This window comes from Malaya genurostris, chromosome 1, assembly GCF_030247185.1.
Source record: "Malaya genurostris strain Urasoe2022 chromosome 1, Malgen_1.1, whole genome shotgun sequence".
Lineage (NCBI taxonomy): Eukaryota > Metazoa > Arthropoda > Insecta > Diptera > Culicidae > Malaya > Malaya genurostris.
This window is the reverse complement of record NC_080570.1, coordinates 153,607,479-153,635,139: the sequence shown is the minus strand read 5'-3', so window position 1 is coordinate 153,635,139 and position 27,661 is coordinate 153,607,479. Positions and strand designations below refer to the sequence as shown.

The window sequence follows — 27,661 nt, the reverse complement described above, 5'->3', positions numbered from 1 at the left end:
CCAATGAACACGCACACACACAAAACTAGATTTATGAAAGAATTTTACTGACAGTAATGTTTCAAAGAAAATGTTTGAAAGCAATATTAAATGTGTTTGCATGGATTTATTCTAGTACACATTGCTTTATTCTTAGTCCAGTTGTTAGTCTGGGTGAGAAGTTTTATAGAAGCTTTAAAACTATGATATTACTTGTCAAAAGAGACATTTATTATAGTCGTTATAAAACAGGTAGTAATTGAAAAATCAATTACAAAACTCCTATAAATTACAATCAAAACCATTAGGCATTCGAATTGTTACTTGGGCTGCGTATTATCGCAAAACTTAGATTTTTCTTTTTAAATTGACATAACATACTGACATCACTGCATAGGTCCAGTTCTACTGTAGTGTACCCACACCTTACCACAGTATGTTAACCCTGCGCAAGTACCGACAGCTGTCATTGTATTTTTTCTCTCCCTTCTGTCTGCGCCATTCCGTGCGGATGACCGAATAAAAAGAGAAAAAGTTCGCCCTTTCATTACAGTTTCAGTGAACAAAGTTTACCACTATGGCTACGTCGTCAGGTAATACTTGCATTTTTAGATGCATTCCGTGTGATTAAAGCATCCAAAAGTGTGTGAAATAGATAGTTGGTTTCAGGCTACCATTGATCAGCTAGAAAACAATGCGTGCTCGTCGTTTGTTCCGAAGAAAATTGACTTCTAAAAGAGGGATTCCTCCAAACTCATAATGTACGGAAAAGTGACAAAAATAACCGCGTGGCGAAATCTTTTCCAAGAGTGCTCCACCCCTCGAAAGTTTCTCCCGCCCCGATCCGTCGGGTGCGCTGACTAATGGTGGTGGGCTCTCCCTCTCGCCAATGGCGAACAGAATCGATGGCATCAAGCTATCGAGCTGGAATGTGTGTGATGTAGGTTTTTCCGAGAGTGGTCAATCACCAAACCCAATTCCCATGGAACTGCGGTTATCAGCGGAACGGCAAGTATGGAGAATTTTTTCTTCGCCTCTAATCTGTTTTCCCTTTTGTCTCCATTCTTGATAAGGTAAGAATGGGAAGGCAAAGAAAATGAATGCCGATCTGATTACAGGGAGTTTTAGGAAAGGCGCGCGCAGTCGCCAAGCGCCTATACTCCCGTTCTGTTTCTGTCTTGCTTTCGCGACCGTCACCAGGAGGGTTCCTGTCCCGTCGAGAGGAAAAGTGCTTGTGGTGTGTGATTATTACAGAAGAAAGCAGTGATTTCAATTGGTGCGGGTGCGTGACATGGGCTTTCAATTGATGCTCTCAAATTAACACTCCAATTGTATGTCGATTAGATCCGGTAACCGAAGGTTCCGGATGTTCTGTATATTGCGAGAAAATGTTATGTCACCAAATCAATGCAATTAAATAGCTTGATTATTGAGAATGGACTACTTTAAATTTTTTTGTTTGGGTGCAAGTACAATATCTACTTATCGACTATGATCAGGTGTAATATATTTACTTTCTGTTAAAGGTATCATGCTCAGAAATGCAAATTAGTCATGTTGGGATTTGCGTGGACAGATAATAACATGTGTATCAAGTTCACTTGAAGTTGCACAACCTCGCTATGATGTCTTGAGAAGGTTATGATAAACTTCGTACGACTGTATTTCAGAACAGGATTTACACAGTCTGTATGTTCTTTCTCTCTTTTTCTCTTTACGTCAAATTAGTTCGATCAGAAAATGACTAAGGGCCTAGCTGCAAATGAGTTTTTCTTTGTTTACTTATGTAAAAGGATTGGAATGGAAACTGTCATCAGTTTTGTCAATTCATTATCCACCACCATAAAAATTTGAAAAATAATTATGTTTAAATATTGACGACGCCCCTTTGGTTCCAGCTATTCAATGTATAATAAAAGAGTCAATATTGTATCTCACTCTTACTGCTAGAAAAACTGTCAAACTGAACGATTTCCCTGTTTACTCTTACAGGCAAAAAGGGGAAGAAAGCTTCCAAGAAGAACAAGGTCTCCCTCGGAGAGTTCTTGACCGATGGCAATGCGACTCCTGTCTCGCAGGTGCAGGTGGCCGTGCCGCTCAAGCTGCGCGACTGGGCTGACGAGTGCGATGACGATGAGGACGATCGTCCGACTCGTACCCAGATGATCGCACTGCCGACGGCACCGCGCGCTACGCGGCTTCTCAACGACGATACGATTCCCCATAATCCGCCGTATCTGGCGTACATCTCCAACCTGCCGTATGACTTGAATGATGACGATCTGTACAACTTCTTCGATGGGATGGAGATTACGTCGCTTCGGTTACCCCGCGACGATAACGATTCCGGTCGTTTGAGAGGATTCGGGTACATCGAATTCGGCCGACGTCAAGATCTGATAGATGCTCTGTCGATCCCGGAGCCGGTGATCCACAGCCGACGGATTCGAATCGATCTATCGAGTGAAAACGATCAGAAACGATCGCAGCGTAACAATCGCAACTATGACAATTACGGTGGAGATTCCGATAGGCCTATGGGTAACTGGCGTGATGGGCCCAGGACGAATGTGGATCGGGATCAGGGTCAGCGGAGACCGTATAATAATTACAACAGAGATCGCGGTGACCGAGATAATGAACGTTACCCGGATAGCGGATCTGGCGGTAATTGGAGATCCGGAGACCGTCCCGTACAACCGCCACCAGACTCGCCGACCTCGAACCGACGGAATTATGATCGAGGTGATCGTGGCGATCGTGGATTCCGTCGTGGAGGGGACCGATCGGGTGATCGCGGAGGACGACGTGAAATGGAACCTCCCATGGAGCGACCCAAGCTGATAATGAAGCCACGAACTTTACCACTACCGGAGAAACCAAAACCAGAACCTGAGGATTCTGAGAGAGATGCCAGTCGGGAGAGGCAGTCGAATTCCGGTAACGAAGCTTCTGAAGACAAAGAGAATCAAAAGATTGAGCCTCGTCCGAAACCAACGCCGGTACCAGCGGCCAAGGTTTTCGGCGATGCCAAACCCGTTGACACTGCCGCTCGACTGAAAGAAATTGAGGAACGCATGCTTGAGAAACAACGACTAGAGAAGGAAGAGCGGCAACAAAAAGCAGCGGCAGCAGCTGCTGCTGCTGCTGCTTCTTCTGCTGCCGTAACCTCCTCCGGGGATGAAGACGGAAAGGAGAAAACTGATCCTAGCAAAGATGAAACTGATGTACATTCCGAAGGAAAGACGGAAAAGAAACCAGAGGAAGTAACCAACTGGAGAGTGCGGACTGATGACAAAGATCTTGACCGCCGTGGGCAGTCGCCTCCGCGGAGGTACAGTCCGACTAGAAAATACAACAGAAGACCTGGTAAGTCAACCTGTGGTTATCGGTTAACATTGAACAAAGCCCATCTCCTCAACGCGATGAAAGGCTCTGTTGAATGGTGGCAAGTGACCGGGTAGCTTAAAGGTTTCGTTTTTGTTTTTTTACCACTTCAGATAACTACAATTTCTCAGACAACCGAGACAACCGCGATGATCGTCGACCCATGAACCGGGACAATCGGAACCGACGCGATTACAATCGGTAAGTGTGGGCAGTGTTTTTTTTTTCCTGGTTCAAGTGGGGTTCTTTTCCAGTAGTAATCTAATCAGTAAAGCCTCGGCGGTAATTTTCTGTCTGCCAAACCTAACCCAGTTTTCCACCTTAACTGCTGCCAAATCGTTTTTTGAAGCAATTTTCGAACATTATTTTTATATCGGGTTTGATAATGTCAATCTGTCAATCATGAATCTCTCATTATACTACATATTCGTATTTTAAGAACCCGTTTTTCTTGTAAACGTAATGATCGAGGCTTTGTCTAGATTAACGGTCATGTGTTTCAATTTGCACCAACCGACAAAGATTATCGATTGTCGCTGAAAGAACATCGCATCATCTGAGCTGCGAATAACATATTAGTTCTTGAGGTCATCTGTGAAAGATATCTGCGATTCTTTCAAAGAAAAATTAACGTCTTTGAAGCACAGCAAGAAAATCAAAGGTTCAGATTTTGCAAAAAAAAAAAAAAAAATAAATAAATTTCCAAAGCATAATCGTCAATTTTAATCACAAGTTGACGATTCCTGAGATATGATTGTATCGATCGAAGTACGTTTGTATCAAAACCAAGTCGATAAAATTTTGCAGTTGTATTGTCATCGATATACTGCTTGCAATGGTTGAAAATTGGAGTCAGTATTACTTCTTTGAACAGCTTGGGGATAGCGCTTATACAAGTATTATTTTGCCACCCATGTAGAACGAAAACATAAACAGCGGGGACGATTAACCCGGTTGAACATTTCTTCAATATGACTGCTGGTATGCCGTCTGGGCCTGCAGCGATGGAAGCCTTCATACTAACGATTGCCGTTTGTATCGATTCTACGTCTATATCGATAGAATGATAGGTAAGGTAGAAGTTGGAAGGAATTAAAAATGGAAGCAATATTCAATCGATTGATGGTCAGCAATGCCGTTGTTCCGAATGAATTTATCTATCTAATGATGAAAAAACTTTTGGAATTGGTCCAAAAATGGCTAAGATATAGTCAGTCCAAAAAATCAAATCATTTTGTTTGGCCGTCTACTGATATGATTGGAGTAGTTTTGATGTCGATTTAGAACTTTTTTTACGTTTTCTGTTTCGCCTCTTTAAGCGATGGTGTAAAATTTTAAACACACTTTACCCTATTATTCCGGAATTCCCTTTGGTTGGTGGGCTTGACGGTATTGCAAACATCATCACATACAATCAATTAGCCTTACAATTTGATAAAGATATGCGTTACAGTTTTTAGTTTCATAATTGAATTAAATGAATAATATATGGAACGACTTGAATAAGATGTTGATTGCATTACGCTCCAACATCCGGGGTTGGAGAGGCCGGTAGGGCTTAACTGAGCTCTTTTTTATGTTTGATTTTCATACTACCGGCCCTTATTACCAGTGTGAAGTGAAAATTAAGTAGAGTAAACGTATCCCAATTGGGTTTCACACGATGACAATAAATGAACGGTAAATCGAATCCATCTTTGACGTTTATTGGTGGTTTGTGTACCATGGAATACTGTGGAATGAAATAGAATATTGTAGAATATAATAAAATAATAATGACCGAACCAATGAGCAAACCACTGATAGCTGTTAAACGATGTTCATCCAGTTTGTATTGTGAGGATGGATATATCGTTTGGGACCTGATGGGTGAGATGATGTGTGAATGAAATGTAAGAGTGAGTGCATGCAAGAACGGTAATAAAGGCCACCGTTTCAGCTCAGGACTAACGATCGATCAATAGAAGAGATAGAAATTGGGTAACGGTACCCCCATTCATCTCAAATCCATTAGTCATTTCATGTACGAAAACCATTAGTTAGAGTGAGATCTGTTATCTCTGTTTGATAGATTAATTTCAAGAATAACATGAAATTTGGAGCATTTTTTTTTTGTTCGTTAAAACAGCAGTATTGAATCATTTCTGAACTACTTTTATGTGCCATTGCTTCTTACAGACGAGGGAAAGATTTTGTATTCGATTTTATCTCAATAAATTTATTGAAAGTCGAGTAATCGGTAAAATAACATGGTGACTCTACTAATGAGATGACTATTGGCACACAAATTTTAGTTAGAATCTATTAGAATAGAAATAATAACTCAATGTTGTGATGCTTGCTTGTGGAATACATGTAGGTATGTATGCATGTGTGTATGCGTATGTGCCTGTGTGTATGTATGTGTTTTTGTGTGTACAACATACATTATACCGTTCCCTCGGGTGTGTTGTATCAAAAAATTGGTTGTGACACATTTCGATTGCGAGTCAGTGTACCAGATGTTCAAAAGTGCCTGAGCGGATGGTAATATACTGTCAAGAATCAACCGAAGATAACGAAATGTGAACATGCTGTAGCAATACTATTAAACCCAAGTGTTATTATCATTTAAATAAAAACGCATGTCCTCAGTTCTTATCCGTCAAACCATGATGAGCTGCTCTACAAAGATCAATGAAACACTTTTTTTTTTTTTTTTTTTTTTTTTTTTGGAAACGGATGACTGGATGAGGAACAAGAAATACGAAAATGCTGAAAGAATTAGAAAGGAATATTGGTAAGAATATAAACACCATTGCATACAACTAACTTTTACATTTAAGGAAGCAACATAACATGCCAGCAAAAGTACGGAGTGAAAAATGACAACAAAAGACACGAATCACAGCTGAATAGAACACTGGAATTAAGGTAAAACAGAATACAAACTATGAACAAAGGTAAGAAAACCAACATGAAGAAATAATAGAAACTGCTGGGTAACAATGTAATTTCCTCATATTGAAAGAGGCGTTTATATGGCGCGCATGCGCTAATTCGGCCTGATACAAATTAACGGGGAGGGCAATACATTTTGGACAGGGCTGTAAAAAGTTGATTGGAACCCTTTCCCCACCAAAATGTAATATAAGGATAAGGAAACTTTACCCTATTATTCCGGAACGGATAGTACACTCAAAATAATAATCATGTTATAGTTACGTGAAAAGTTATGTGAATATTTTCCACCCTACTTTTCACGTTTTTTTGGACTGGCATTTAAAAACTGTTTATGCATTATCCAGTAAAAGCTACGTGTTTCAAGGTAAAATATAATGTACTGCTCATATCACATTTACCTATCAGTTCATATAAAATTTAGATATCAGAGAATTACTATTTTATATACTGGTTGAAGTCAAAAGGGAGATTTCCGATTTTTATATAAATCTAGGAAATGAAAAATGCCATGAAAAATAAAACATTTATTTCAGAAAATTCGCATAGAATTTCAACGGCTGAAAATAAAAAGCAACTAATAACGTCGTGGGATCTCGAATCGACAAGCCTCCAGAAATCGTTTTGTTGTCATTGCCGTCCAACCGAAGCTGAAGTCGAGATCCTAGAACTACCACAGCACTACCGATGCAGGTTGAGTTCGCATTACATGGGTCCAGTGTCTCTAGTTTCAACCGAGTCTGAACTCGTTTTTCGGTGGAACAACGGCCTGTTTGAAGCATTACACATGGAAACTTTCATACTGGAATGGCCCGGTCGATGTAGTGAAAAATTGTAACTAAATAACATTTCTCGCAAATATTTACTCCCACTTTGAGGGCCACTGTTCGCCATTTTCAAAATCGAGTTTTTCACACTGGACATTCACGTAGATTGTTTGACGTTTGGTCAATTCACGTAGATTTTATGTGATGACTCTATTCATTTTAGGGGATGTTCGTGTAACATTCAATTTCGTCGCGAAAAACATTCAATTTGACATTTAAAACCAGTTTACGTGATTTTTCAAGTGAATCGAACGTGAATTTTTATTTGAGTGTAGAATTCAAGTGAAATTCAGAAGTTTTGTATAGGACCATAAGACCATTCATATTTTCATTTATTTGCAAGTTTTACCACATAACTCCGGAACCAGATGTCAGAACCAAACAAAACTCAGGAATTTTGAATGGAATCACAATACCTTTCAGTTAGTTAAAATCGATTTAGCTATCTCCTAGAAAAGTCGGGGCACACATTTTAACTTTTTTTTTTGCACATTTTACCCCATATTTCTGGAATCGAAAGTCAGGTCCAAATAATATTAAGGAATTTGGTGTGGGACTTTGTGGAAATCGCTCCAGTCATCTCCGAAAAAAGTTATTTAAAAAAAAACTAGGAATAGGTTAAGCCAGATACATAACCGTGAAATTGACGTAGGACTACACTGCCCATGATGAAAATCAGTCCCATAATGAAAATCGACAAGTTGAGAAGAAGATGAATACATATTTCGGTAATAATTCGCTTTTTTCGCGTCTGTGATGATTGATCCGTGATACTATTGTATCACAAGAATTGGAAGACATCTCAAACAGTGACTTTGTAGGTTTCAATACTGCCAATACCCGAGAGATTCTGAAGATATTCTGAAATCTATCGTTCAGCATAGTACGCTCAAGATAATTCCAAGTTGAAATATTCGCATATGTCTGCATCTAATTTTGGTTATGGCAAAAAAGGTGAATCTTTTCCTAAAGCTGTTGTTTCGGAGGATGAAATTGTGAGTATACATGGAAGCAATACGTTTGATTCTGAAGGTAGCTATTCTGGCGAGGAACTAAGATCGAAACGCGAAATATCCAAGAAGAATTATCGTACCGACTATATCAGATCGATTCAAAGATAGTTTATCTAAACTTTTGCATGCACTGCCAGCGCTAAATATTGGTACAATGGTCAGAAAAAATGAAACCCCTACTAACCACAAATTATTTTTGCAATTTCCGAAAGTAGGGTAAAAATAGACGTCATCCGTCGGGCTAACTCAAAAAGTGTCCAGAACTCATATGGGACTGATATGCGAGTATGGACAGTGCATTCGAGATGTATGTATTTGCACTCGTTTGGGGCGAATTTCTTACAGCGAAAAGTGCACAAAGCTAATGAAATTATTCTAGATTAGCACTAAAATGATGATTTTTACTTTCGATTTGCATAGAAGCAAAGTTCTTTAGATATTGTGTAATGTTTCCCATCGTTGTCCACTTTTCGTTTTCCTTTTCTGCAATGCAAACGACCAGTAGTTGGATGACGCAATCTCTCTTGTTTGAAGCGAATCTGATGTCGTTGATGTCGATTATTTCATTTCGAATTTGCATACTTTATTCAAAGAAACTATAAAAATGTTGTACGGCATTAATTTCTGGCTTTCAGAAGGAATTGTGGAATTCTCCACGAAATTAAACACTGTTCGGAACATTCTTTCAGCCAAATGCGAGCTAACGTTCGTTTGGTGCGAATTTCACACAGTGAAAAGTGCACAAAGCTAATAACATTATTTAAAATTTGCACTAAACTGATGATTTTTACCTTCGAAACCTTCGAACTTAAGAAACCATCTTAATAATTCTTTAGATAACATTTAGAGCCAGAGATGGCATTTTACCAGAGTGATACACGCTGGAGTCAGATTCTTGTTCACACCGAGGATGCAAAAAACGAAGCACCACACAAAGAGGAAAGCGCACTTCTTCTCAGTGTTGAATAGACAGCTTTTGAGTGTGTGCTTGTGGTTAAAGCAGCTGGCGCGAGTGAAACACATTCTCTTCGCATGAATCGCTCACACGCGCTCTCGTCTAAATACACCCAAGTGACCACTGGCGCGTGATGGTGAGCGAACACTTCTGTGAACTTCAATTAATAGAGAGTAGATCTGGCCTTGCTATGAAAAATTTGCAAGAAAAACCGAAAATTTTACGATAAATTGTTTTATTTTGCTGATTTTGCGTGTCCACGCTTCATCTACGCAAACCATACAGCAGAGTGCTCACCGGCGTGTACACCTCTGTGAAAATATCTGCATCAGAGAATTTATTAGCTAATGCTCTAGCACTTTGGTGCGATTCAGTGGAAGAGGTAAAAGGAAATAAACAAACGCACTCATGATGCGTGCACACTTTATACAACAGTGGTTTATAAATGTGAAAGAGAAGAGCTCTCGTTGAAGTTGTCAGTGCGAGGGGAGAAATTTTGCTTGCTCTTCGTCACACAGAGGAGATAGACATCTGTTTAGAGCCATTATAATGGCCGATTTTTTGTAATGTTCTCCATCGTTGTCCATTTTGCGTTTTCTTTTCCTCCAGACGCTAGATGATGCAATCACTCTTGTTTGAAGCGAAGCTAACACTGCGAATGTCCAACAGCAGATAGCAGAACAGAAGAACTAGTTGTTTTTCTGCGTTTAGGCTTGAGGAACGGAACCTCATATTCGCCATTGATTGAAGTACCAGTTGAAAAATGCCGGCTGTAGATCCTTTGTCTTGACGTCTCAATGGAGACCTGCGCACTCGATGTGTCTTCGTTCATGGATTTTCATAGACTGAAACTAGCAAACAGGGTCTATTTATAGATTCGGTTGATTTTGATGTTTCGTGTTTGCACCTATTTTTTCACTATTTGAATACTGTTTTGGTAATAAATGTGGTACTAACAACTATCTTACACATTTTTCCATTAGAAAAAATACTCAAACACGAAGTAAGCGATTAGGAAATCAATTCTGGGATAATTTCGTTACACTTTCGTATTGTGGAAAATGCACCCAGGTGGCATTGTGAAGAAATACGTAGTTCTACGTCAAAACGTTACATTCACACACAGATATTTTGCGTACTCGGCAAACTGAGTCGAAAGGTATAAGACACTTGGCCCTCCGAGCCTCGGTTTTTCGCACATAGACGACGGTTTCGAGGTAGTCAGGCGTCCCGATGTTCCACTGCTTTAGAATTCAGTTCCAGAATATTAGTTTAAAGGTTAGTTTCAACTTTGGACTTTGGAATTTCATTCTAATTCTGAATTTCAGTTCGAAATCCGAATACAGAATCTTGATTCAAAAATTCAACTTCAACTTAAGAAATCTGTAATAAAACTAAAGATGTGAATTTTGAATTCTAAATAAACTAAAATAATAAAACTAAAGATGTGAAGATTTGAATTCTGAAACTGACTTATGAGTTTCAGAATTCATTTCCTAAATTCAGGTTCCGAATTCAGAACCTGCAACCTGAAATTTAAATCGGAGCTTGGATTCTGGAACTAGACTTTGTAATTGAATTTTGTTCCTAAATTCAGGTTCGGAATTCAGCTCTAGAATTGAATTCGAAACCTGTATTCTGAAAATGAGTTCAGTTCCGGAATTCTAGAACTAATTTCATGAACTTAATTCTTTACCTAGATATCGAAACTGAAATCCACAACTGAATTCTGAATCAGTTCCAGGTTCTGAATCAAGTTCTTGTATTCAATTCCAACTCCTGAATCCTGGTTCAGAATTTAGGTTCTGGTGTACATAAATAAATAATGGGAAAAAGGTACTCAACAGTTATGAACATCGGATAAATTTCACGTATCGCTACTGAGTATAGAAATCTACAAAACAAAAACTACAGCATTTCTTTTACTCTCATTTTTTCAACGTTATTTTTGTATGGAAGAATATGTTTTCCGTCGATAAGTCATACTTTAGTATCCCGTTCCAAGTCTATCACATACAATGAGGTAAAATTTCATTTTCAATCGAATGATATCAGATGAACCACTGACCGTCAGCATATCGATACAAATTCATATGACTTTTGCTGCCATTTTCAAGTGAAGCTTCCAGAATTCATTGTCAGTTGAATAATCGGACCTAGTCATTTGAAATTTTGCTTGCTCAGTTTCAAGTGCCAAGTAGTCTAGCAAGTAGTTCATTGTTTTCGCTCTTGGTAGGTAGCAAGTTCAAATGAATAGAATTTTATTAGAATTATAGAAGACCGCTCTCCCACTATCAGAAGAGATATTTTGTTACTTCAAGAGATCAACTGACGGTGGTTTAACTGAGCTTTGATTTGAAGAGATTCGATTGAATAACTGAATGCTGCCGGTTCGGCACGTCAGCGAACGTTGTGTGTGTGTCAGAGTGTGAAGTTTACTGCAGTCGAGAGATCGTCAGGGTGTTTCACATTCGGTTTCAATTGAATTGAATGAAACTTTACTGCACTGATCCCATACCCATACGAAATCCAATAGAATATGAGACAATTATGCGTATAACGACTGAAAAAGCTGCGAAAATCACAAAGAAAAGAAGCAGGTCAGTTTTATTCGTATTCACGTCACCAAGTTATGTCTGTGACATTACTAGCCAGCCTGTTTACGTTTCGTCTTCGACTCATCAACGCATTAGCAGTTTATGTTAAAGTGCCAATGGTTCCTTGCGGTTTATCATAAACCGTTAATTTGACGTACAGTTAATGCTATTTAAAAAAAACTTGTTTTGTATCGATGTGTATCGTCTTGACTGGCATGTTAAATGTCTATAAATCTTTTCACTTTGCATCGAACTCATTCATCAGCAAACCCTTTCTTTTATTTCCTATTCCAGACCGAATGACCGCGGTTACCGGCTAAACGATCGAGATCACGACATGAATCGCGGGGGAGGTCGGGACAACCGGGACGACCGTGACAGGCGGGAAAACGTGCGTCCGGTTGAGCGAGAGAAGGAGAATGATCCAAAACCTATCGAGGAACGAATGCCGAAATTCCATGAACCGGAGGGACCGGTAAGTAGTGAACCGTTTTGACACAATCAACATCAAGACTATTTTTTCTCATTTATTTATTTACTTCCATTTGCTGTGGCGCACACAGAACTTATCCGTTAAAAATACGTTCGAAGGACTATCTGCGGATGAAATTGACGATTAAAGTAGAGAAGAGCTTCTAGACACCCACACACACGCGCGCGCGCCCGCGGATATTGAAAGTGACAGTTAAAAAGCGTATACAGTTCTTTGTTTTGTTTTGAGAAAGAGCCGAACCAGGCGAGCAAATTGAGCTCTGCGACGACAGCAAGTTAGAAAGTAATAATATATAATATATCACAAGAAAGCTAAAGAATAAGAAGAGACACACATTGAATGCAGATCGACACCGACTTGTAAGAATTTTGAGGACGCGATTATTCCTAGGAGTATCAAATTATTATCAAATGCCGCTCGGTAGATGCCCGACTGGGCGATGGAAGTGTGCGGTATGTTGTTAAATGGGCGTGGCATGCATTTCCATCGCCTGGAAGCAGAGTAAAAACAAAAAAAAACTGAAAAACCAAAATCTCAGGGCCCAGTCAGTGAACCCGAGCGATGTGCATGATGGCGATTTTGACGGGGGCGAACAATTTGACCCCATCAACCGGAAAAGAGAAAGAGAGAGAGAGCAAGGAGAAGACGGAAGGTATCTTTCCCGGGAGTATGCAGTCTGTTTACTATTCTAATCAATGTAATTTGTACTAAACGAACACCTTCAGGTGCGAAGGGATGATGTGTATTTGCCGAAATGTGTATGTGGTGAATGTAAACAATCTTTTTTTTTTTATTTAATAGAAAATCACAATCAGAGTTTGATTCTTAACGCGTTATCTGTGTGGGTGTGTGTGTGTAGTCAGAAGTCGTGGCGAAAGGTGAGAACGATGTTTCGATGGCATTCAAGTTTTGATAAGACATTTTACATACCGCTGCTGCTGAGTGGAAGCAAAAATACTCGTTGAATGCGAAGTTAAAATAATGATAGTAATCCTTACCGAGAGGTGTCTTCGCGTTCGCACCTTTTTACCGTCTGTTTGGTTTTCGACGTTCATTGATTTCTTTCAATGTGTGATTTACGGTTTATGAGCTACATTACCTAGGAGAGTATGACAAAACTATTGCGTGTGAATAATTGTGAAATCCAAATGATTCCAAAATGTGCTGATTATGTTTTTCTTCGGTATAGTTTCTCACTTGTTTGTTTATTTGAAAAAAAAAACTTTGTTTTGTTTCTAAAAAGGATGTATCATTATTTGTTTATTTTTCCGCTGGGTTACACGGTATACTGTTTGCAAACCATCAATTAGAGGGGACTGCGAAGAGAAAGAAATAAGCTTAGTTATTAACGATAATGGAAACGCTATTAGGTAGTTTGATTCGTCTACCAGATCTTGCAAATATACATCAGAACCACGTTTCTTTATATATACTTTTTTCATAGATAATCAAGAAGCAAATAGTTAATTTACTGTTTAAGAATGAAAATATGGGACAGATAGACAAAACTGTTGTAATATCTCCTACGATGCTAATCTTCATTTATATAGGAAAATCCAGGAAGGCGCAGAGTGGAATTATTTAACTACTACACACGTATATAGGATTTAAATAATGAAACAAGCAAGATAAAATACAACTGAAAAGCTTACATAAAGCGTTCGCTATTGTTTCAGTTTGCCACAGTTGTTTTTCGATGACATTCCCAACGGTTCTATACTACTATTAATAGTACTCGAGCGCATATTACCGTGATTCCACAATGTGACGACTCCTTCAAGAATTATCTTCGCAACAAGACCGAACTATTTGTTGATTTCCAGGACTCTAGACCTTGGGTCGCAATTCTCTAGGCTCTCTGTAGTTCCACCGCTCGCACACCTTTCAGGTTCTCTACTGAGCATCACATAGAGCTCTCTCGGCACTCTTACTATATGTCTGACGTCTCGGGCGAAAACGTGTGACGACCGACTACTGGCCGCCACAGTGCGTGATACTGCTAATAGAGTAAAAATGCCCTCCCCCATTTTTCACGAGTTTACCGATTTTTCAACGAGTGATATCGTTTTGTAGTACCTGGCTAAAGTACCTTCTTCACGCGATTTTTGTTACTTTTAAGCAAGGATGGCTTTTATCGTATCAAAGAACGCTCACTGGCAACTCATCACACGATTGAATCAGTGCCATCAAAGAGAGACGGGTATCATCGCAACAACAAAAACCCAGCATGGCTCTTTTAACATAGAATCGACACCAGTGCGAGAGCGAATTTCTCTCGATGACATTTCTGAGCATCAAAGGTTATAACGCTGCTGTGGGGATCCTCTCTGAAGCAACAAACGGTCGCTTATTCTCGTTCCGAGATCCGATTCTATACAGGCAGTTGATAATTGCGATAGAATCATTTTACTATTGCCGCTTATTCTACCTATGTGCATAGAACCTTTGTATAAGTTGTGTCTATGAAAATGTCTGTGAATGCTCCACACAAGGGTTTTGAAATATTGCAACCTAGTATGAGAATCATCAAGTTGAATCATCGATTCGATTTTCTGCGATAATTGTCAACTTGCGATTCTCTTTTGGAAAATTCCACACAGCAACGATCATTATAAGACTGTAAATTTTTTTAAGGGCGTGAAATACTCAGAGTATGAAGCGGAGCGAAGAAATGTAGCAAAATTCTCTCACGGTTCATGCATTGAGAGACTCGAGTTTTTGTAGCATCTTCTACCGGATTGAAAATGTTGTATACAATATAGATAACAATAAAGCAGCTTCTGTCAAATTTTCGGCAATCACCAACACTGGCTACGTATGTTGTTTAATCACAACATATGAATAACCTCACAGCTGCAACAAAATGTGATTTCCGCGAACCGGAAGATAAACGCACGGTTGATTACTACCGAACTCGGACGTACTGCTCGAGGTGATCATTGTTTCTTGGAATAGCTTGACATAGTGCACCCCAAAAAAGGTAGAAGATGCACAACATAAACCTAACTCTTAACTCTTTTTTTTACATCAATTGTAGATCATATACTTCGCTACGAATGGAAACATCTTATCTCGTTCTTTATTGTTTGTTTATTCGAAATCAAAAGTTTCTTCATTCTAGTGTAATATTTTATAAAAGAAATATATGTATATTGTTAGATTTAATCAGAGCATAGTGAAACTAGTACAAAATGGACACTTCTCAATTAATTTCTTCAATAGATCTTAAGAGCAAGTGATTGTTGTTCCTCTGTATCCTTTCACTTCCGATTAGTGCTGAAAAATTATAACGATTTGTATCAAACTTTCCGGTTGAATTCGGAACGTTCCGGTAAAGAAAGTATCAAACTAATTTTTCCGGAACTTGACGTTCCGGTGACAGTGACGGAAAAAGGTGGACCGTCTGAATCGTACATAAGTCTTTTGGCGATCATTTACGAACAGTGTGCCGTTCTACCGAACGAGAACGGGGGTGTCTACGCTTGAGTTTAGAGACCGGGGTCGCTACAGATATCCGAAAAATCAATCCAGACCGTCGTAAACATCTAACAGAAACCGCATCCAACCGAAAGGGCTATTTTCTTTAGTTTTTTTAATCGTTTGGGAATTCGTGATATGACTACACAGCACTACATGCAGAGAAAAAAAATTTTTTTTGCTATTTCTAAACGTTTATAAATAATGATAATCTTTACCTACTTAACGAAATATGCCGTTCCGTTGACCTAGAATCGAATTTCTAGCGATGCCAAACGAAAACGTTTCCTATCTAATGGAATAATAGTTTGTTTTTATTTATTTGCGCTACAAAATAGGTTCCTTGGTAACGAGCTTGTAGCAACCAGAAAAGTGTTGCTGGAAATAGTATTTTCAATAATTAACAAGGGGTCGCTATGTTTATGGTAACTGGTGGTAAATCGCTCAAGAACACTTATTATTTCGTTTTTTCTTCGGAGTGTCTGGTCGTGTCATCGGCTCGTATCTGTACTGTAATTTACAGTATTGTACTGTATTTCTGACCCAAATTATGCGTTCTGTTTTCCCCTGTATTTTCCCAATAAAATGTACTGTATTTCTCAAATCGAAAAATAAATACAATATTTTAAGCCTGCTGGGCATCAAATTGCGTTTTACCGGAGTACAAAATATCTGAGAAAACAGTAGCATCAGTAGAAAAACATGCAAACAACAATCGGCTAGCTGTCAAATAAAATTGTTTCTTTCTCTTCTTTTTATTGTGGTCTTTTTTTGTCCATTTTTTTTTATCAAAGCGCGTAACAATTGTCCCGGGTTGACAGTTCAATGCATAGGATGCTGGTCTTACAAGCTAGTTGCCGTATGTTCGAGCCCCGACCTGGAAGGATTCTTAGTGTCAGTAGGATCCATAGTACTAGCCATGCAATGATTCTGTACACTAAGAATCGGCTGCGAAGTCTGTTGAAACAGAAAGGCCAAATTCCACAAAAGGAATGTAATGCCAGGACTTTGCTTTACTTTGCGTAACAATTTTGCTAACATTTGTTGACTTGAAACAAAAGAAAAATCACAAATATTGTAGAAAACCAATCATCCAATTTTCGACTTCTTCGTAGAAACGTGATCGATGAAAACAAATGATAGTCGGTAGGGGCCAAGTCTGGAGGATACGGCAGCTCCCAGTCAAGTGCTTTGCTCGTGTTCTAAACCGGTTTTGCTTTTTGTGCAGGTGCATTTTCGTATGGGAAAAATACTTTGCCTTGTGTTCTGGCCCATTCTGGTCGTTCTTCGATCAATTGTTCAAATTGATCATTGGTTGTTTGTAGCGATTAGTAGTAACATTTTCGCCACGTTTTAAAAGCTCATGACACACAATACCTTCTTGATCCTATTAAACACAGAGAGTTGTTTTTTTTTCGTTGAGAATTCTTAATCCGTTTTTTTTATCGTCAGTGACAATTCGATGCGAAACTGATTTTTTTTTCGGTTTTCCATCTGTCTTTCGTTCAATTCATGCCGCACCAATCTTCCACACTTTTAAGCTTTTCTCATAGCTTTTATATGATTAGAAATTGTTTGTTGTCCAACATTCAACATTGCTGCCGTTCGCTTTTGACTAAAAGCAACATCTTCATCCAATATTGCTTGAAATTCGGTGTCTTCAAACCTTTTTGATGGTTTCCCACGTTCTTCATTTGTTACATCAAAATCAAGATCTCTGAACCGTTTTAATCATAATTTGTATGTTTGATTCTGAGAGAGCATGATCACCATATGGGCTCAACAAGCATTCGGTGTGACTCTGTAGCACTTCATCGCTTGCTGGTACAAAACTCGACATTTTTAACGCGACGAAAAAATATGAACCCGTTTTTTTCTACCCGTAGGTTGTTATCGTATTTACTGAAATGTTCGGAAATAGGCTGAATAAATAAAAGTAGGCAGTTTAGTTTTGTCTCTTTATTGGTGATTAGGGATAAAAAAAGCAATTTATTATAAATGAAAAAATCTTTTTATGAGCATGCACATCGAATACTCATTGTCATTTTTAAGTTTTAATCGTTTATATTTAGCCAAATGAACAAAGTATTCCATTTGATTTTAATTTTTTCAGTTTGTTTTTTTTTGTTTCTGTTTCATGACATATTTTCCACTAACATAAGTTGGATACTAAATAATTTTCAAGCCTGGTGAGCAGGTTGTATGTTTATTTAAAAAAAAAATAGTTAATTGCAGAGTTCGACCTGTTTTGCACTGTTCACAGAAGCGCCAACCGCATCACGGCCTTCCGCCACCGTGCACATTCCTTGATGATCTTCTTCTCCTCGTTGATCAGTACGGCATACTGTCGGTTCAGTTCCCGGGCTTCACCTTCCAGCCTCAGCTCACGATCCTTCCGGTTGATGCGAGATTTGCGCGATGCTTCATTGTTCTTATCCCGTTGCTCACGGTATCGCATGTCGGCCTCGCTCAGATGTTGATACTCGGACCGGTCCCGGATTGAACTGACCGGCTTCGGGGGACGCCCACGACGCTTCACCGGACGAGTGGATGACGTTTCCGAAGCATTATCACCGTACACCGACGATGTGGTTGAAGAGGTGGCACTTCGGAAACGTTTGTTCCCATTGGTGGACGCCGTAAGTTCCTCCAAATTCTCGATCGTTATCGACGGAAGCTTGCGTTTGGCTGGATTGAATAAATCACTGAGGGTTGCTCCGCAGATGGTGGACTGTTTCGTCGTCGTTGCTGGAGCTGCGACCACGGGGATGCTTTCGTCTATTGAAACCGTAGGTTTCTCCTCGATCGGAGACTTGCACACAATGTCGTAGTCCTGTGGGGGTACAAAATATGAAAGAAGTCGGTTAGATCGAATTCCAATGCGTTTAGGATTCTTACGGTAAAACTTACCGTTCCGGAGGTGATGTACTCGAGAAGATCGAATTCGTCATTTTCTTGCTTCAGGTTTTCTGCCTCCAGATCGAGCAGATCGTTTGTGAGTTCCGGGGTCTGGATTACCATGTGCGTGGTGGTCAGCGTGCACGGATCACTATTGATGGTGACTGCGGAGTCCACAGGATTGACGATTTTAAGCTTCAGCTTGGGTAGATACTGTCGCTGAGGCATATTTTCGTTTATCCTGCTGCACGGTTTCTTCTGTTCACCGTCCGCGACTGTTGGCGGCTGTGTCGATCGTGCTGTCGGTTCTCTGTGCGATAGGATTGTTTCCTTCACCGTAGAATTTATTAAAGAATCTTGGCTTTCGCCGTCATTTGGTAGCTTAATAGTATAATTATGTTCTTGCTGGGTTTGCGTTTTGATAACATCAACAATTTCGAATTTACTTTCGACGATCTGCAGTGCTGCTTGCGACCTTGCTGCTGCAACTGAGCTACGCTCGTCTTTCCTATTCCTTTTCCGCTTCACATTTAGTTCATCGTCGTCGTCGTCGTCGTCATCAGCATCACTGAAGAATGAGTTAACAATCGAAGGGTGATTTGACTGAGTTGCTATGGGCTTTGCCGTGGATACGACAGTTTGCACCGAAGGAAAGCTAGATTCCTCCTGAAGTAACTTGAGAAAGCTGGGCGATACGATGTCGACTACGTTAGTGGCACTAGCGTTGATCGACACCAGACTGTTCGATTTGCAGTAGAAAGAATTTGAAAGTTGCTCGATTTCTTCGTGCAGTGGGATGCTGACATCATCCATCTCGCTGCCGTCGATGACTGTGTCGGGTGAGAATATGAAATCGACGCAAGTTTCCAATTCGTCTGGTTTGTGTTCCGTATCGCCCGAGCTGCCGTCCGGAGAAGCTACACTACGGAGTGGGGTGTTGATAATGCTTGCTGGACTAAGAAGACCTCCCTCGAGGCAGGGTTCAAACTCCCAGGAGTTGAACCCTGGCGAGAGGGTCGTTTCGTCCCGGTTTGACGATGGTGGTGTCATCGGGCTACGATTGTTGTCATACTTCAGTTTGATAGTTTGTTCTTTCCTGTCGTGCATACTTCGACCGGGTTTGTTATTCCTATTATTATTGCAGTCCCCTTCGATTCTGTCAGTGATGCTGTTGGTACTAAATACGTTTGCTAGATTAACTTTCGCTTCGGACGCTCCAAGTCCACTGAAACTTCCAAACTCAAATCCGCAGACGTCTTCCGGTCTCGGTGTGTTCAGCTGTTCACCTATTGTATAGCTTTCGTTGCTGAAGCCACTCGGCCAATGCTCCGTAGCGCCCATGAACATGCTGCAGCTTGGCCACTGGGCCAGGGAAGGATCCGCAATAGTTGTGTTCGTCCTGGTGGGCTCTCCGAACACTCCGTTTATGATCGTGATTGTTCCGTCTGTCGAATGAAGATGATACTGCTGCTTTTGGTATTGAGAGCTTCCTATACTTGAGTTTGCCGAGCAGGTGTCCACTCTTGTCAGGTCTCCGTAGGAGTATGTAGCGTACGTTTGCGCTTCTAGGTTGAGCTGCTGCTTTTCTTCCTGTGTGTACACTGGAAAGCTGAATATCTCGCCACGAACGGGACTCGCTTTCGATTCCAGTTGCCTGTGCCATCGTGATAGAGACTATTCGAGGTGCATGATTAGGGCGGGGGGTTAGAGAAAAAACAGAAGAAAAGATGTGTTAGAATGCTTCCCTGGTAAGGACAGTATCGTTCAGAATTTCTAGCTTACAATGTATTCTCCGTTGAGTTGTGTTGAAATTGTAACGCTTTTGGCTTCACCAATGGATGAGCTGAGAGTTTTAGGCTCTCAACCTGAAAAAAAACAACAAAAAAATGGAGTCATAAGTTGGTGTCACATTGCATGGTACTAGGCTTAAACTAAAATTTTTCTTAACTATATTTGGAACCGCATGAGTTCAAAATTTTTGCATCGTTTTATGAATGAATGAAATTTCGAGGTAAACTTTGTTTCAATAGTATTATTTTTCAAATAAATCGCTTCGTTAGACCAAGTTTTTTTTATATCTGACACAGCTGCCAAATCTTTCAAAAATAGAGGATAAACCATTAACTTTTGGTTTGTACATCCATTTCACTTTTCTTGGACTTTAAATCTATCTTGCTTTTCCACTAACAAGAATCGTTTCGAAACCGGCGTGGAACGTAAGTAAATGTTTGAAAATGACAGTCCACAATCGCGTTGCTGTACGGCGTAGCATCAAACGGTTGAAGGACACTTTCGAACGCAGTAGGCTTGATTTTATGACGATTATTTTTTTTCAAAAATCAAAATAGCTCACCAATGTTGTTTACAGAAAAAATGTACAGGAAGTTTCCACTTTTATGACAAGTAAATAAAAAAATAGCTAGATTAGTAGATTAGTACCTACTGAAAGAGGTAAGCCACAATCACAATCCAATTGAAAAGTCAATTACGACACGCATTCAAGTATTCACGTATGCGGATTGGAAGCTTCTCTATAGCACCGATCGTAATTGCCACCTTCGCCAGTAGTTCGCGAATTTATCTGTGATGTTTTCAACTAATATGCCATTTCATTCGGTCAGGTGATGGATAGGCGGGTCGGGCGGCGAGACACATGAAATGAAACCGAAAGAGAAAATACGCCGAGTCACGTTTTCGCAGCGTGTAGTGTCGTCGTAGCGATTTTATGCAAAATCATCATTACCATGCGGTTTTTCCTGAGTCGATCGAGACGGTTGACGGGCAATGTGCCAAAACGTGGTGGGTTATATTTTAAGCAGGTTGTATCCTGTCGAGATCGTTTCGATATTGTTTTGTATATAATTCTGGACCCAATTTTTTTTTATAAACAACAGATTGAGTGACTTTGAAAATATGTTTGCGTTCAGTTAAACAATGACTACGTTGTTTTCAGTCATGGCCTACTACTTACTTTCCAGGGTTGGCAAAATCACCAGAAAATAAGAACCAGGAAAATAATCTGATGATCAAGTAATACATTCCAATTCCAATTATGTATTGAGTTTTGTTCAATTGATTCAGAAAAATAACCAATTGAATGTTAGTTAGTCTGAATTTGGTTGATTAAAATTTGGTACAACTAATCGATTGTTGATTCAACTAAACTGTCATTTCTAGGTTGATTTTTCATTAGGCCGTATAAGCAAGTGACAGTTTCTCTTTGTTTACTTTCTCATCTATTAATTACCAAGCGGTTTCCAAGTTTATCACTCAACTCTTTGCATAAAATGATACCCAGAACTTTCGACTTTCAAACAGAGTAGTGAAATCAAAGAAAATCTTTTTATTCACATCACAATAATCGAAAGAGAGAGTGATTAAAGAGAAACTGTCACTTGATTTATCATGCTGGCAGTTTAGCAATGACACCCAGCGAAGACACGCACCACAAACGTGTAATTGAGCAATGACATACACCCTAAACGGCAAATGAAACGTTTTTCAATGAGGTGCCACTCGTACAACTGAGCAATGACACATCCCCAGCCAAGTTACCTGGTATGCATGAAAGCAAAAAATGTCTTAGTTGTTTTAAGTTATTTGAAATTAAGACCCCAATTGCAATAAATGTTTCTTTACAGCTAATCTCTTCGGGGGCAGATAATCGTTCACCGCTTAACCATCAAAATTTTGCCAAAATAGTTGCTTATAGCTTGATCACAACTCGCATAGATGATATGGAAATGCAATAATAGAATACTTTACTTTAGCAGCAATTTTTAAGTACATGGAAAACTTGTTTTACAATTAACTCTTATGTTCTTCTACATACTTTCACTTACATGAAATGGCTACTACGTAACTGACACAAATGACGTTTATTTACCATCGAAAATTTTCAATATGAAACGTTTCTGGTGAAATGAAAACGATTTTTGTTTTGCGTTTTCATACTTTCGTTTTCAGCCAAGTGACAGCATTTGAATGCAGCATTTGCGTTTACCTGAATAGTTATGACAAATTCACAGAACAATTGTAATATTGTAATTTTGAGATCTGCGGGTTCTCAAAAAAAAGGTGTAGAACTAATTTTTTAACTTGAACTTCGTATCTGAATCCAGGAAATGAATTTCGAATTTCAATTAATGAACTGAGTTCAGTTTTAGAATCAAGTTCCAGATCCCAAGGTCCGAATTCAATTCCAGCATGCAGGTTCTGAACCTGAATTCTGGAAATGAACTTGAAAATGGAATTCTGGAACTGAAATCAGGAAATAAATTCAGGAAGTAAATTTTGAAACTGATTTTAGAAGTTAAATTCGGAAACTGAAAATTCAGGAATAAGATTATGATTCAAAAGACAGTATCAATATTCTGAAAAGGATTTAAAATCTGAAATTTTGTTCCCGAATCCAGATCTGGAGAACATATCTTAAACGAGTCCTGAACTTAAATTGAGGCACTAAATTGTATTCCAAAATCTAGTCAAGAAACCAGTTCCAGAATGCAGAATTAAGATTCAGTTCCAGAATCTTAGTTTCAACTTTTGAACCTGTATTCTGCAACGCCCACTCATTTCAGCAGTATGTCGTTTCTCTCCTATGCCGAATGTGTGTTCTCGCGCTGTTTCTACCGTTTATTCAGAATGGAGCATTAAACTTGGTTTGATAAAATTTTTCAAATGCCTGGAAATAACAAATAAAGTATTCAAAATAAATAGTACTCGATCGCTATACATTCTAGTACTCGAGAAATCCACATTACACTGGTTTCTGTTCAAAAAAATGTTGATCCGAAAAAACCTAACCTTACCCAATTACACACATTTCTGAAGATTTTTCATGTTTAATCGTAGTTTACACTAAAAAAAAGTAGTAGTAATAACTTTGAAATCGATTTTCTTCTACTCCGAGTGTACTTTTATTGCTGATATCTATTAGTGCCCACTTAGAAAAAAACGTTCAACGGTGGTCCTTCATTGGTCCAATACGTTGTATCATTGGTCCAATGAAAGTCCAATCAATCGTTCAACGGGAGGCCAACACGGGTCCTTCGTTTGCCGATTTTGAAACAGACCGTTGAACCGAATGCCATTTTTTTCGTTCAACAAACCCGGCAGACAGAGGTCCATTGTTGAGCCATTTTTAACATGAGGAGTTGGAGCCCCGTTGGACTAGTTTTACTGCAGAATTTCTGAAGTTTTCTCCACTCATTTGTTTAAACTAACAATACATACCTGCACAATACTTCTACTTCACGTAGAATAACAACAAATTTTCTTTCTATGTAAAGGTAAAACTTAATTTTCACACTATTTTTGCAAGAGAAAAAACAACAACAAACCGTTCCAGCAAATTGAACGAATATTTCGTGCAATATATCGTTCAACAAGCGATCAAAAATCAACAAAATTGAACGGCCTGCTGAGAGGGTGCTATTGAATAAACGATCACTACTGCCGATATGAAATTTTTCGAAAGAATCCTTTTCTTGGTTCCATTTTTCATTGGCAGGTGTCGCTACCGGTAATTCAGCTTTGCGACAATGTGCCAATTGCCCTTCTAATGACAGTTCGACAAATAGATAGCGCTGTAGTTCAAACGATGATGTTTTCGAATTAAGCTGTCAAAAATACATAGAAATGTTTATTATCCAGTGAACTTTCATTTATTTGCGATTGAAATTCGAATTTTAATTTCCAAAAAAATATGTATGTGAAGATGTGCCTATGTATTTTAACAGCTTCATTTGAAAACATCATCGTTTGAACTACATCGCTATCTACTTGTCGAACTGTCGTTAGAAGGCCATTAGCTATAATTTCGCTTACATATATAGATTCGAGCGCTTTCGCAGTTTCGCTTTTGGTTTACTGCTTCTATACTCATTTTTAGAATCCGGAAGCTAGAACAGAATTTTCAACTTGAACTCCGAATCTAAATCCAGGAACTGAATTCCGAATCTGAATTAAAAATCACGTTCCAGAAGCCAAAGTCCGAATTCAATTCCAGTATGCAGATTCTGAATCTGAAATCAGGCAGTAAATTCAGAAACAGAATTCAGGAATAAAGTTTTGAAACTGATTTCAGGAAGTAAATTCAGAAACAGAATTCAGGAATAACGTTTTGAAACTGACTTGAGGAAGAAAGTTCGGAAACTGAAAATTCAGCAATTAAATTATTATTCAAAAGACAGTATCCTGGTTTGGATTTAAGAACTGAAATTTTATTCCAGAATCCAGATCTAGAAATCATATCTTAAACGAGTTCCGAGCTTAAATTAAGGCACTAAATTATATTCCAAAATCTAGTCGAGAAACCAGTTCCAAAAATCTAGTTCCATAATGCAGAATTAAGATTCAGTTCCAGAATGTTAGTTTCAACCTTTGAACCTGTATTCTGCAATTAAATTCTACTAAATTTTTAAGCTACTTACGGTTTATTGTTATTGCGTTTACTACAACTCGAGGTATTCAGATATAGTTAAGTTCTACCCATTCTTCTGCAGAGCGAATTTCGAAAAGGCACCCCATAGTAAAGTAAGATGCATTCAAGTCAAAAAAGTTACGCGATTTTCTTTTTTGTCATAGAAATGCATGAATCGTCCAGATCTGATGTTATCCCGAAATTTTTTTAAGTCAACTTTTTGACACTTAGATAATTTTCGATTTCTTAAAAAAAGTCATAAAGTCGATTTCAAAGCCAGTCTTGTATGGCAAAAATCCGGCAGAAACAGAACCGTTGATAATCGCTAGGCGAAATTCTCTGCCGGAAAAGGTTGTTTCATTGTTGCCAGACTCTTGCCGGAATTCTGCCAGCATTTTGGAGAAAAACCTTTCGACAGACGCTACCAGGCGGTTAGGGGGAAATCTGCCAGACACCAGGCTAGCGGATAACATTTGAAATTTCGTTATCGAGGCTCCAAAAATTTTCGCCCACGTGGACGCCCACTTATTCCGACAGTATGTCGTTTCTCCCCTGTCCTGTCGAGTACCTCATTTTTTCCTGCTTATCTATCATCCAATGACATCGTGTATCTCGCCCATTGTATTTGGTATCAAAAAGTACATTTTCCTCTTATCAATGTGTACATGACAAACTGTTTATTATCATTGTTTTAGGTCGGATTTTTATTTCCTGTTACCGGGAGCCTAGTTTCGAAACATTTCTATGATTCACTGTGATGTGGATTGATGGATTTAAATGGACGTTTGACGTCATTTTTGTATAATCATTTCAGGTAGAATAAAGCTCCTGAATGTAGCTATTATTGAAGTCAAACTAAATAGTTTTATTTTTAATTTAGATGACACTTAAAATAACTACTACAAACCAGTTGGGGCGATGATATTCTTCTACCGGGTACTCTATTTTTAACTTTTAACTCTTTATTAACTTATTCTCATTCTGCATCGATTAGTTGGACTTTTGACCGCTTTTGTAATTCGACATGTTTTTAAATTTTTGGTCGCAGTAAGCTGCTAGTGCTGAAGTGTTACGTACTGACCAGTCAAATAATAATCACTAGTGAATTTAGCACAGAATTTCTGATGACTAATCGTGAAAGTTGAATGGTTCACCTCCCTCTCCCCATACATATCGGAAAAGTGGAAGCCGGTGCGAGCAAATGTGATTGGTTGACACAACATCTATCGGATGTTGAGCGGTTCTTTTTTTGCCGGTTTCGCTTCATCAGCCTAGTGCGACAATTACGAACATTAGTTCCACTCCTCCGCGGTCTAATCTAATCAGTAAAATCTAAACTACACTCTTTTGACAGAGTTTGTATAACTGCGTCACATGACCGATGGTGAAATTCCATGGCAAGACGCGTTTGAACGTGTTTTTTCGTGTTCGGCCTTGCTCGGCTCTGACCCACCTACGACACGTTGGTAGTCTTTTCTAATTTTTCGTTAAGTAACCATACGGTACAGCCTAGCGGAATGATTGTGTTATTTGTTTTATAGGGCGGTTTTAACTAAATTAATCACTGGCACAATTCTACGTTTATAAAGTACTAGCACTTGCAATTATAGAATAAATTCTAATACATACTCAGCGAAAGTCCTTGTTGGGATCTCTCGTTTCTGAATTGCTGTCGTCCTCAATCGTTGAAACCAGATATCGGCTAGATTCACCGAAAAAAAAACTCACAAACTATAACTGTGGGAACGGTAGAAAGTTCTCGTTTAAACTCGAAAATTCTAGTGGTAAACACTGGTTTTTTTCCTGGCACACAAATTTCCACCGAAACTACGCGTATGCTTTTAACACGTCCACTCGCAAGAATCGCCGTACTGTTAGTAAGCGCATACCAACATGTGGAGAAACCGCGAGCAGTGCCACGAAATGCTAGTACCTCCCCAATTCGTAGGAACATTTTTAGTTGTGCAACATCCACGCTAGCTGATTGGTTGCCGGGAAGACGTCATCCTCGGCTACCGATTGGCCAGTGTAACAAGACTTGCTTGAAAGCAAACGTCATAGTCTGATTTTTTTGAGACGATAATTCTAGTACTTCGTTCCAGTACCACCATTCGGGATTTGCAATACATTTGTTTTGGACGTTGTAGGTATTATACTAATCTTTTAACATTTATACTTACGTTCTATTGACGACGCCGCCTACCATGGTCTGATGTTGCAGGCAATGCAAGCCACCCATGGTATCCATAAAAGTCGTCGTATCCTCAGTAGTAGTAGTAGTAGTAGTAGTTTGCCAGCAACAATCAATGGAACACGACGACGAGGAAAACCACCGCATAGACTTGTTAAACTGTTGAATGTTCTTGTGCTTAATAATGGAACCGATGACTCGCTTGTGCTTTTTGACAATAAAATTATTCTTCTGGTTGACACCGACAATCGCTTGCATGATAATGTCGTTTTGGATTAGCTACCTCTTAGCTGCGGAGTTGACAGTTCGAGTTCGATTGGCTCTTTCACTAGTTAGTCACTCACTCGATCTTCACACCACGGGATAAGAACACTGACTGCACAACGAATCGCAGTACGTGTGCCAAGAGTCCTGCTCGTTTGATTCAGTGACCACTAGTGGCCCACTTCAGCGAACATAAATTGAGTTAATAGCTAGGTT

The 27,661-nt window shown here is 39.2% G+C and overlaps 2 protein-coding genes across 2 annotated transcripts; one reads left to right on the top strand and one right to left on the bottom strand.

The window, feature by feature from the left end:
- Positions 1–465: 465 nt before the first annotated feature.
- LOC131426242 (eukaryotic translation initiation factor 4B) lies at positions 466–13,853 on the top strand. The gene is made up of 5 exons (XM_058588829.1): positions 466–572; positions 1,972–3,348; positions 3,480–3,567; positions 11,993–12,173; positions 12,262–13,853. Exons 1-5 carry the CDS (start codon positions 557–559, stop codon positions 12,316–12,318), a joined length of 1,719 nt encoding a protein of 572 aa, XP_058444812.1. The 5' UTR covers positions 466–556; the 3' UTR covers positions 12,319–13,853.
- A 3,759-nt stretch (positions 13,854–17,612) lies between these two features.
- LOC131428496 (uncharacterized) lies at positions 17,613–27,439 on the bottom strand. The gene is made up of 4 exons (XM_058592483.1): positions 27,226–27,439; positions 20,349–20,425; positions 18,579–20,240; positions 17,613–18,501 (listed from the first exon to the last, which is right to left on the bottom strand). The coding sequence occupies exons 1-4, from the start codon at positions 27,437–27,439 to the stop codon at positions 17,926–17,928; spliced, it is 2,529 nt and encodes an 842-aa protein (XP_058448466.1). The 3' UTR covers positions 17,613–17,925.
- Between the last annotated feature and the right edge of the window lie 222 nt (positions 27,440–27,661).

What these genes read in the sequence shown, in the direction of transcription:
- LOC131426242 (XM_058588829.1), top strand. An exon ending in AAAATACAACAGAAGACCTG is followed by an intron (nt 3,349 to 3,479) that starts GTAAGTCAACCT and finishes TTACCACTTCAG; the next exon opens with ATAACTACAATTTCTCAGAC. An exon ending in AACCGACGCGATTACAATCG is followed by an intron (nt 3,568 to 11,992) that starts GTAAGTGTGGGC and finishes TTCCTATTCCAG; the next exon opens with ACCGAATGACCGCGGTTACC.
- LOC131428496 (XM_058592483.1), bottom strand. Translation starts at nt 27,439, where the DNA reads ATGCAAGCGATTGTCGGTGTCAACCAGAAGAATAATTTTATTGTCAAA. An exon ending in GACTTTTATGGATACCATGG is followed by an intron (nt 20,426 to 27,225) that starts GTGGCTTGCATT and finishes TTTCAGGTTGAG; the next exon opens with AGCCTAAAACTCTCAGCTCA. An exon ending in AGTACATCACCTCCGGAACG is followed by an intron (nt 18,502 to 18,578) that starts GTAAGTTTTACC and finishes GTACCCCCACAG; the next exon opens with GACTACGACATTGTGTGCAA.